At 39.7% G+C, this 12,362-nt stretch overlaps 1 protein-coding gene across 1 annotated transcript in view; it reads left to right on the forward strand.

The window, feature by feature from the left end:
• Positions 1-6,533, forward strand: part of LOC105493659 (cullin 5) — a 106,994-nt gene extending 100,461 nt beyond the window's left edge. Inside the window, 1 exon segment of the mRNA XM_011761498.2 lies at positions 2,958-6,533. Coding sequence (XP_011759800.2) covers positions 2,958-3,152 — 195 coding nt within the window. The 3' untranslated portion in view covers positions 3,153-6,533.
• Positions 6,534-12,362: the final 5,829 nt, after the last annotated feature.

The following is a 12,362-nucleotide window of genomic DNA, read 5'->3' on the forward strand; positions in this document are numbered from 1 at the left end:
TTATTTGCATAGGTGGCATCTGGATATATTGAGGTTGAGAGGGATTTGCTTGACTGGTAATGACAGTGAAGGGAGCGTCATATCTTTGCAGTTAGGACAGTGTCCTGGATTGTTGGTTTTGGCAGCTGTGAAGTAGTTTATCATCTTTGGGAATTTGGCTTTCTGTTGGTAACTGCTGCTGTTGTCTATAGCAGATGAATTTATGGTTCATTCTTTTTCTAGTTATTAAGGACCCTATGGCCTCTTCCTTGCTGTCTTTCCCCTGCTCTTACTGAGCTCTTGAAGGCTCTGAGACTCCACTACATCTTCTGTGTGGCTCCTTGGCCTACATGGCACAGTGTCATTATTCTCTGCAGAATAATAGCAGGATCACCTTGCCCTGTCATTAAAGGCCCTGTGGCAGGTCCATTAGCTCGAAACTCTTGCTGTCACACGTGGGAACTGAGGAAAAGTCAGAAGTGCAGATTATTTCCATCATACTATGCTACTCTTTAAGTGACCTCCAGCATATCAAATGGGGACCAGGGCCAGTGTCCCTCTGCTCTGTTTTCCCCTTAGGTTATCTAACTACCACCTTCACCTCTACCTAAGGAGAAATTGGGATGTTTACAAATGCCTCTGCTTTTCCTCCGGGTTTCTGTAATCTTCAAGTGCCTGAAGGAACAGACTTTCCTTCCTTCTTCTTCTCTGAACCCCTGACATAAACCCCAATTTATGATGATCAGGAGCCTGGTATCTGAATACCATCCAGGGTGAGAGGAATTCACTTGACCTTCTGGTGTCAGTGAAGGGGGTCATCATATCTTTTATTTATTTTTGTTTTATTTTTTGAGATGGGGTCTCGCCCTGTTGCCCAGGCTGGAGTGGAATGGCACGATCTTGGCTCACTGCAACCTCCGCCTCCCAGGTTCAAACAATTCTCCTGCCTCAGACTCCCAAGTAGCTGGGATTAGAGGTGCTCGACACCACGCCAAGCTATTTTTTGTATTTTTAGTAGAGACGGGTTTCACCATGTTGGCCAGGCTGGTCTCGAACTCCTGACTTTGTGATCCACTCGCCTTGGCCTCCTAAAGTGCTGGGATTACAGGAATGAGCCACCGCGCCTGGCCTGTTTTTCTGGTTTTTTTTGAGACAGGGTCTCACTCTGTCACCCAGGCTGGAGTGCAGTGGTGCAATCTCAGCTCACTGCAATCTCTGCCTTCCAGGCTCAAACGATCCTGCCTCAGCCCCCTGAGTAGCTGGGCCCACAGGTACATGCCACCATGCCCGGCTAATGTTTTTTGTATATTTTGTAGAGATGGAGTTTCACCATGTTGCCCAGGCTGGTCTCAAACTCCACAACTCAAACAATCCGCCCCCCTCAACTTCCCACATTGCTGGGATTACAGGCATGAGCCACCCTCCCCGGCTGGTTATCGTATCTGTACAGGGGAAGTTGAAGGAATTTTTTCTCTTACTGAATAGTGCCTGACTCCCAAGTCTGTTGATTTGCAGCAAAATTATGTTTTTAAATGTTAAAAGCAAATGTTACTTCTTTTTCTATTTTGACATTTCTTTTACAGCAAACTCTAATCTATGCTAAGAGATAGATGCCTTTTGTTTTGGAGACAGGGTCTCAGGCTGGAGTGCAGTGGTGCGATCTCAGCTTACTGCAACCTCCACCTCCCAGGCTCAAGCAATCCTCTTTCTTCAGCCTCCTGAATAGCTGGGACCACAGACACATGCCACCATGCCCGGCTAACTTTTGCATTTTTTATAGAGATGGGGTTTTGCCATGTTGCCCAGGCTGGTCTCAAACTCCTGGACTCAAGCAATCCACCCACAGCAACCTCCCAAAGTGCTAGGATTACAAACATAAGCCACCACACCCAGCATACAGATGCCTTTTGTTGGGTAAAGAGAGAGCTTGTGCTGGAAAATTAAAAGAGAAAAGAATATTTAATGATTTTCTAATAACTCTTATTGTAAATTAACAGTAATTAAGGAAATCATCAAGAAAAATTTTGATAAAATGACCTAGATGAAAAAGATTATTTCTTTAGAAACTTAAAAACTACTGGGCATTGTGGCTAACACCTGTAATCCTAGCACTTTGGGAGACCAGGGCAGGGGATTATTTGAGGCTGGGGGTTCAAGACTAACCTGGCCAACATAGCAAAACTTTGTCTCTGTATTTAAAGAGAAGGGGGAAAAAAAAAAAAACCTTAAAAACATTTAATTGAGTCAATATAAACTGAAGATAATATTTGTAGCAAATATAATTAATCTGGTAAATATATATAAAGAATGCTACTTAATGACTTTGAAAACAGACCCCAACTGACCTGTACTACTACACAAAGAAATAACTGAATACAAGGGAAAAATTTGGTGTAAGGAGTTTGTTATATTTTAATTGACGTTTAACATGATACCAGGTTATATACGTATTGTTTTCACAGGTAAGATGACTTTTAAGAATGTGAATGGTATGGGGAAAAAAGAAATTGAAGGAAATAATATTAAAACATTAGGTGCAGTTTTCTTGCAGCAGAAGTAATTTTGCTTTTCCTTATTTTTCAAAATGTCTATAATCAGATTTTTTAAAAATACATACTTTACGTTCTGGGATACACGTGCAGAATGTGCAGCTTTGTTACATGGGTATACACGTGTCATAGTGGTTTGCTGCACCTATCAACCTGTCATCTACATGAGGTATTTCTCCCAATGCTGTCCCTCCCCTAGCCCCCCACCCCAGTAAGCAGATTCTCTTTTATGGGGAATGAAAAAACAAAAGATGTTTTTATTTGTGAAGTAAAAGATACTGGTCTCAAGATTAATCCCCTAGTGATTGTTATCCATTTGGGTAGATGTTGGATAGAGGATTAATATGCATAAAAAGTCATTTTTCAGTTTGTTGTACTTAAAATAAATTTCATATATTAATGCACTTTTATTTTTATTTTTTCTTTTAGGAAGCTATCATACAAATAATGAAAATGAGAAAGAAAATTAGTAATGCTCAGCTGCAGACTGAATTAGTAGAAATTTTGAAAAACATGTTCTTGCCACAAAAGAAAATGATAAAAGAGCAAATAGAGTGGCTAATAGAGCACAAATACATCAGAAGAGATGAATCTGATATCAACACTTTCATATATATGGCATAAGTTTGAATATCATGGACAATATTTAGAACCCAAATTTTGGAGTGCTTGGGCAGAAAGTTGTAAAGTTTGTGCTGGAGAAAGGTTTATTTGGACTTTGATTACATAAATATTAAAATCTCTGCCTTACCTTACAGAAACAACTATATTTTGCCAATCACATTAGTTAGCATGATGGCATTCCCTTCATGGTGCACACTCTAACAGCATGCTGTTTGTGGAGAAACTTGCATTCATGAAGAGCCCATTATCAACTTTTAAAAGTGAATTTGATTTGTACCCACCAGGAGAAATACAGTTGGGAAGGGTGAGGGCGGGGTTCTTGTTGCTTTTTTCTCTTTTTTCCTCTCTTAAAAAATGTACTTGCACAAGGAAGGATCTTCAGATATTCATGCACTGAAAAATGCTGTTATCTTTTGTTTTTAAAAAATGCAATTAAAACTAGAAATAGCACTCTTGGTTTCTTTTGATGAAAAGAGTGAGCTGGTCAATGCAACATTGGGAAAGGGCAGATGTAGGTGAGAAGTTAAGTATTTAATAGTATCAAATTGTTCAAACATTGCTCAGTATAATAACTGGATTTTAATGGTGACCTAAAAATGGTATTAAATATTTTCAACTTTCAAATGTTGGTTTTCTTTAAACAGGAGACTGCTATTTTAGTTGTTGTTGTTCAATGATAAGGAGTTGTTTTTTTGTTTTGTTTTTTTTTTTAATATGGCTGGAGAGCTTGTTTTGAAAAGTGAAGCTTATATTAATTGTTGCTTCAATTGTTTAAAAAAATTTATGGAGATAGGTAGGTCATTATGATTGCAGAGTCAAAATAGCAAAACAAAAATATTAAGTGTGTTTACTAAACATACTGTGTGTTTACTAACACACTTAATATTTATATACCTAATATTTATTATGCCATATCTGAATTTATTAAAAACACCACAGAAATCTTCTGCTCTGATATAGTTATGTAACTGATCTCTTAATCTGTAGCATAGAAGTATTTTGGTATTTTAAGGTCTCATGATTAGGGATTTGTAGCCTCAGGTTTGAATCAGTCACCTAGGGGTAAGAGAAAAACCACAACATAAGACCTGAAAAACAGAAGCAAAATTGTTGCACTCTTAATACGAGCAGTAAACTTGCCAAATATATGTACATATATATTTATATATTTTAAAAATAAACATTTTTTAAATCATCAGAAGGCAACATTTACCATGTTCCTTTCAGTCTATCCAAAGTAGCAACTTAACTAGTTGCTGGCAACTGAATATCCAGAGTAGTGGAAATTTTAGGACTTGAGGACGTGAACAACTTAAAAGAGAAAATTATCCCCCTTGGGGAAAGAATGGCTCAACTTGGGTTTTTATTCATTGTGGTGCACGTTTCAAATTTTCTTGCAAATTATTTTATATCTTGTTTGATGTTAAGTAATATTTTTAGAGTATGGTTTTTGAAGATAGTAGGAAATGGAGTACAGAAAGACATACAGTGTTATGTTACAGTGGAGTGCTTTCAAGAGCATTTCATGGGATCTGTCCCCATCGCAAGAGGCTTTGTGAACTGCCTGCCGAATGGAAGGAAAGCAATTGAAAACATTTAGAGTTTTGCTGAGTATAGTCAAATGCCTGTTCTGAAACTCATAGGAAATTGGAATTTTGTTTAAAATTTTACACTTCATCTTTAAGGGAGCAAATGTCAATTATTAGACCGAGCATATTGTGAAGAATTAAAATTAGTGCTCACAGTTTTCTCTAATTAGGTGACTGTTCATAATGGGTATATTTGAAATTTAGAAGAAATAATTTTGTAGTAATTGTGGCCCTTATGTTTAACAGATAATTCAGCATTGGCGTATTTGCTTGTCCCAATACAAGAATGCCAAAGGAGGAAACAATAGGAGGAAAAATTGTAGTCCATTTAAAAAATTTAGGTTTGTTGTTTTAAACCATAATTGTTCTCAGAACTTTTTTGGAACTTCTAATTTTGGGTCATTTAATTTAAGAATGAGAGTCATGATGTTTTGATTTATGAAGGCGAATTTAATGGAAAAGTGGGTAACACTAAATTCATAGCAAAGTTTTTAATTTTTATAAATTTTTAATAGCCAATTATGTCCTAATTGTATTTTGGGGAATGAACAGCAGCAAATACTGTAAACGTGCAGTTTTTTTTTTGGGGGGGGTTATGAATACAAAAGTTTAACTACTTTTTGGTGTTCATGAAAACCATTTAGTTGACCAGGTGCCTATGCCATTGTTCAGTTTTCTTTAACAACAGATTTGCAAATTAAAAAAAAAAAAAGAAAAAAAAATCTTACCAGCCGTTTGTAAAGGTCTGGAATCACAGTTGGCATCCTTTATTCAGGTCTCTTCTCTCCAGTGTGCACTTAAAAGTGGTGCCGAGCAGGGATAAAACCTGCAGTTAAGGGAAAAGAAAATCCAGCCTCCCTCTCCAAAAAAAAAAAAATACATTTAATTTTAAAAAATTAGCGGTATGGCAATAAGACACTTCGGAGGCTATCTTAAGCTCTGAATACCCATCTTCTAGTTCAAAGACAGAGACATTCCATCTGGGAAATGTTAACTTGTGTTGCCATCTCATTGCCACAGTAAGTAGACATAAGACAAAGTTTAGGAAGTGAAAATATAGAACAATTGTGATGGTCACAATGAGATAAATATTAGAATATTACTATTCCAATGATTAAATGAGGATCTTGAAATAAATTCTGAAGTCTTCCAATTTTTACATTTATTGGAGGGGGTCCCTGAGTTCTGTCAACTTTTTTATTTAAGTCTCTCGCTCTTATTTTGTGCATAAATGTTAAACCTTCCAAAAATGAAATGTTAGCTTTCTTTGTTTTACTTTTTATTAAATTTAATAGAAAATATGACCTGAGTAGTTTAAAAAGTATTTTGCATTATTTGCAGTAAGATATCTCTAGCACTGCTCAAAGGGCAAATTTTAACACTTCAGTCTGGGTGAAAGATTTGCTAGTTTTACAGAAAGATTTGCTATCTTAAACTCAAGCTGGTTTTTCTATTCTCATGTAAATGACTGGGATGCTGTCTTATAAATTCTTCCAAGGTCATGTTTGTGAAATAAACATTACATGAGAGCTTTCCTGTCATCTACACTATATGTTGTCTGGAGTGTTGAACAAATTTAGTTTCTAAGTTGTAATCTATCCTCATATGGTCTATACGATTTTGAATGTGTGCCACTACATACTGAGATGATAATGCTGTACAATTTTAAGTAGTAGCAGTTTCTGTATGCAGTAGGCTGAAATATTTTGATGAACTGCTTAATTTTTGGATTTTATTTTTTAAGTTGTATAATTTATTTTCTTGCAAAATAAAAATGTAATATAAAAGCTTTTACCTATCCAGAAAATGTTGATGTTCTACTATAAAATAGTTTCAAAGAGTTTAATTAAAATTTTTATAGTAGGTATATTTTTAAATTTCAAGGTAAATTAATAAATCTCAGCCAGCCTTATTTTAATCAGAAATATGAAAAGTAATCCACTTATTTATATTAGACTTCAAATTCTAATTCAAAATGAGAGCAGTCAAGAATGTAGCTTTTCCACTGATGATAGCATGTGGCCGTATGCCTGGAAGAGGTTAAAAAAAAAAAAAATACTCCAACCTGAAAATGATTAATATATTCATCAACTTAGATAGGCTTTGTCATAACAAAATTCAAATTTTATAGCAGATAAAAGTAAAAAATGGGCCAGGCACCGTGACTCACGCCTCTAATCCCAGCACTTAGGGAGGCCAAGGTGGATGGATCACCTGAAGTCAGGAGTTCGAGACCAGCCTGGCAAACATGGTGAAACCCTGTCTCTACTAAAAATACAAAAATTAGCCAGGCATAGTAGCGCACGCCTGGGAAGGCTAATGTAGAATCACTTGAACCTGGGAGGCGGAGCTTGCCGTGAGCTGAGATTGTGCCACTGCACTCCAGCCTGGGCTACAGAGCGAGACTCCGTCTCAAAAAAAAAAAAAAAAAAAAAAATTTAAAATTTAAAACTTATTTTAAAGTTTTAGAGAAATTAAAAATTTAAAAGAAATTTTGGGCCGGGCACAGTGGCTGACACCTGTAATCCCAGCACTTCGAGAAGCTGAGGCGGGCAGATCACTTGAGGTCAGGAGTTCAAGACCACCCTGACCAACATGGCAATACCCCATTTCTACTAAAAATACATACCTGTAATCCCAGCTACTTAGGAGACTGAGGCATGAGAATCGCTTGGGCCTGGGAGGTGGAGGTTGCAGCGAGCCGAGATCGCACCACTGTGCTCCAGCCTGGGCAACAGGGCCTGGTTCTCATTCATTCATTCATTCATTCGTTCGTTCATAAATAAATGTTATAGAGCTCCTTTACATTGAGGGATCATATCTGTTTCCTACTGTAGTAGTCAATAAATGTTTTGGACAGCTGGATGGAGGAACACATTTGACTTCATAATGACTCTAAACTCAACCTTGAACTTACACTGGCATTTGGGAGGTTGGCGTTGGGGGAGGAGTTGACTCAGAAATGAAGCTAGAAGAAGTATTTTTTCAGTGTAAAATTTCGTCTGAACCAAGAAACAGATTTCATTTAAACCAAGAAACTAAGCCTAAGGTTTTGGGCCCCTTACTTGTACAAGGCCCTGGGAGGGGGTGCCCTAGGAGTTTTGTATTTTTAATTTTGTATTACTTTTCTTAAAGAGGGTCCCCAAAATATCAAGTTGGATTCATCCCTGTTAAACCCGAATGTAAAAAGGGCACATAGTAGGATTGAATGAATGATAGCACATGTGCCTGAGAACATAGTTCAATATTTTAGGTTTTTTTTTTTTTTGGAGATAGAGTTTCTCTCTGTCGCCTAGACTGGAGTGCAGTGGCACAATCGCAGCCTATTGCAGCCTTGAGCTCCTGGACTCCAGTGATCCTCCCACTTTAGCCTCCTGAGTAGCTGGGAACACAGGCACACGCCACCATGCCCAGGTAATTTTTGTTTTTTTATTTGCAGAGAGGAGGTCTCACTATGTTGCCCAGATTGGTTTCAAACTCCTGGGTTCAAGCAATCCTCCCTTGGCATCCAGGAGTGCCAGGATTGCAGACATGAGCCACTGCACTCAGCCAATATTTTACATTTTAAGTGTGGAGACTTCATTTCCCATTCCCCATTCTGGGCTACACAATTGAATATGGACTTTTCATGTCACTGAACTCCTGTTTTGACAGTGGACAATCCAGAGGGTGACAGTTGAGATTAACAGTTGATGGTGAGAGTTGAAGAGTTCTAGACTTTTGTGAACATCTGATTAAGGCAAAATACATGCATATAAAAATATAAACAATTCCATATGTAAATATTAAGAGTTAACACACCCAAGCTTAAAAATCTTTTCATAGTGAGGCCGGGCACGGTGGCCCACGCCTGTAATCCCAGCACTTTGGGAGTCCGAGGTGGGCGGGTCACGAGGTCAGGAGATAGAGACCATCCTGGCTAACACAGTGAAACCCCGTCTCTACTAAAAATACAAAACAATTAGCCGGGCGAGGTGGCGGGCACCTGTAGTCCCAGCTACTCGGGGGGCTGAGGCAGGAGAATGGCATGAACCCAGGAGGCGGAGCTTGCAGTGAGCCGAGATCGCGCCACTGCCCTACAGCCTGGGTGATGCAGCAAGACTCCGTCTCAAAAAAAAAAAAAAAAAAAAAAAAAAAACTTTAATAGTGATGTCCTAGAGTGAGTAAAATGAGTAACAGCTTCCTTTGTGGATTGGTCATGACCTAATCTCAGGAGTGCTGATCCAAACTTTGTCTGCTCTACTTACCTAGAGGAGAACGGAAGACTTCTCTGAGTGTTAATGGCTTCTTGCTATTTTACTTAATAATAAAGGAAATAGAGTATTTCCTTTTTTCTTTAATTATGCTGTAATTACTGAGGCAGGCTGATACTGTTTAGATTTTTCTTCAGCAGTGGTTGATGGTCCAGGTGTGGTTCACCCCTCTAATCCCAGCACTTTAGGAGACTGAAGCAGGAGGATCACTTGAAGCCAGGTTCAAGACCAGCCTGGGCAACATAGTGAGGCCCCCATTTCCACAAAAATGTAAAAATTAGCCAGGGGTGGTTGGTTGCACACACTTGTAGTCCCAGCTACTCAGGAGGCTGAGGCTCCACTCCAGTGAGCTGTGATTGTGCCACTGCCCTCTAGTCTAGGCAACAGAGTGAGACTCTGTCTTAAAAATAAGTGGAACTTGGGAGTACTTTAACATGTTTTTTTCCCATAGCTGTTAAATGTATAATTATTAATATTTTCCCCTACTCTACCTTATCTCCTAAATTCTCAGTAGATGATACTGCTTTGAAAAAATAAGCGGAGAAAATAAGGCCTTCAGGCATGAACTCTTAACTTGCCTTTTCTCCACCTGTGAACTTTACCTCTAATCATGTACATCTTCATCTGCCTGCCTGTCTCAGAGGAAGAAATGACCTCACTTGTTGCTCAAGACCAACTATTTTACCTTTTTCTGAATTCCATCCTCTCCTTCCGCTGTGTTTTACCCTATAAATATCTCCATTGCCTAAATATTTCAAACATTGTTCTTTTGGATATTTTTTTCTTCGCCTACTCCGGTGGTTCTCCATTTTGGTCCACAGACCAGCAGCATTGTCACTTGGGAGCTTGTTGGAAATGTAAGTTCTTGAGTTCTACCCTAGACCTACTCAATCAGAAACTTGTTCAGGTCAAGCCCCACAATCTGAATTTTAACAAGCCCTCTAGGTGATGCTGATGACAGTCAATTTTGAAAATCATTGGCCTATATACATATTGAAGTACCCACCATCCTTCAAAAAATTCCCTCGTCTTACCTCGGTCATGCTATGGCCTTATTTTCCCCCTTCCCTTCTCTGCTAAACGTGTTGGAAGAGCATTCCACAGTCTTACTGTCTCTGTATCTTTTTGAGATACGGTCTTGCTCTGTCACCCAGGCCAGACTAGAGCATAGTTTTGTGATCACAGCTCACTGCAACCTCTAGCATCTGGGCTCAAACAATGCTCTCGCCTCAGCCTCCCCAAGTAGCTGGGACCACAGGTACATGCCACCGTGCCTGGCTCTTTCTCTTTTTCTTTTTTTTTTTTTAATTTTTGCAGAGGTGGGGTCTTGCTATGTTGCTCAGGCTAATCTCAAACTCCTGGCCTCAAAGGGTCCTCCCATCTCTGCCTCCCAAAGTGCTGGGATTATTAGGCATGAGCTACCACGTTGGCCTTCGTATCTTCAATATGGTAGGAATTGGCTCATGTCTTCACTGTCCCTCTTGCCGAGGTCATCAGTGACCTTATTAGTGTTGTTATAAGTTCATTTCTGGCAAGGTGCAGTGGCTCATGCCTGTAATCCCAACACTTTGGGAGGCCAAAGTGGGAAGGTGGCTTGAGAAGAACCTAGGCAACAGAGCCAGACCCCGTCTATAAAAAAAAAAAAAAAAAAAAAAAAAGTTTATTGTTTCATTCCTTGGCTTCAAAGACACTATTCTGTCTTGGTGTCACTCCTCTCTCTCTCTCAGCTTTGTCTCATTCTCTGGCTCTTCTGCCTGCACATCCCATGATTTCATCTCGTAACTCTCCACTCTTGGTAAGCTACATACTCTTCCTGGGTGATGTCATCTACTTCCCTGGCTTTGACACTGTCTACATGGGGATGCTTCAGACTGTCTCCAGCCCAGGTTTCTCTTCTAAAGTCAGCATGTATTTCTAGCTGCTTCTTGAACATATCATCTGTCACTTGCTCCGATTAATACTATCTCAGTCGCCCAGGTTAGTAACCTTGATGTAATTCCCTATTGCTCCCCTGCCCACACCACACTTGATTCCACTTCTGTCTTATCTCCAGAAGCTGGCCTTTTTTAAACCTCTGCTTCTCCTGTGTTCACTGAATACACACACTCTGTAACACGCTTATACCATCTGAGGTAGAGAATGATGCACCTTTACTAGCTGCTGGGTTACTTCTGGCTTACATTATTATTATTATTATTATTTTCATTTTTTCTTTTGCATGCTTCTCTGTTCTGGGCGGGCCTACATTTTTGCAGTGGATTACCTAAATGTACAGAGGGTTAAGCTGTGGTCAGTAAGATTGTTTGCTTTTGACATTTTTGAGCCATTGACCTAATCTCAAATTTTCTCTTTAATTGAGCTTATAATTCAGTGCCTGAGTCCCAAGACCCCAGAAGGTGTGAATGGAGTATTTCTGTTTAGCCTGTGGCTGAGAGATCACTCTAAATCTAAAACAGAAAAGCAGGGCACGAACTTTTATCATTTATAAATCCCTCACTCTTTCTAGTACAATTCTCCGCTTAATTATGAGCCCGCTATTTGTGAAATTGAATTGATAGGTTTGGGAATCACTGTTGAATAGACCACATCATCCTCTAAAATAGAGGAACGTGTAACGAGCCGGAAGGCATTATCTGGGCAAGTAGGACTAATGTCTTACACTGAAGAAATGAAGAACTTCCTAGCCTGCTGTGGTGGCTCACGCCTGTAATCCCTGCACTTTGGGAGGCCGAGGTGGGAGGCTCACTTGAGCTGAGGAGTTTGAGCCGACATGGCGAAAACTCGTCTCTACAAAAAATACAAAAAGTAGCCAGGTGTGTTGGCGTGCGCCTGTAGTCCCAGCTACTCAGAAGTCTGAGGTGGGAGGATCACCTGGGCGGGAGAGGTTGAGGCTGCAGAGAGCAGTGATCGTGCCACTGTACTCCTGCCTGGGTGACAGAGTGAGACCCTGTCTCAAAAACAAAAAACAAAAAACAAAAAACAATCAACTTTCTAAAATACCCTCTTGGATCTTTGTTTTTGTTTTGTTTTGTTTTGTTTTGTTCTAAGAGATCCTGTCAACATTTTTAAAAAAGACACTAGGCCAGGTGCAGTGGCTCATGCCTGTAATCCCAGCACTTTGGGAGACCAAGGCGGGTGGATCACGAGATCAGGAGATCGAGACCATCCTGGCTAACACGGTGAAACCCCGTCTCTACTAAAAATACAAAAAAAGTAGCCAGGCGTGGTGGCGGGTGCCTGTAGTCCCAGCTGCTGGGGAGGCTGAGGCAGGAGAATGGCGTGAACCCGGGAGGCAGAGCTTGCAGTGAGCCGAGATCGCGCCACTGCACTCCAGCCCGGGTGACAGAAGAAGCCTCCACCTCAAAAAA

The sequence above is a fragment of the Macaca nemestrina genome, chromosome 12 (assembly GCF_043159975.1).
Source record: "Macaca nemestrina isolate mMacNem1 chromosome 12, mMacNem.hap1, whole genome shotgun sequence".
In the NCBI taxonomy this organism is placed as follows: domain Eukaryota; kingdom Metazoa; phylum Chordata; class Mammalia; order Primates; family Cercopithecidae; genus Macaca; species Macaca nemestrina.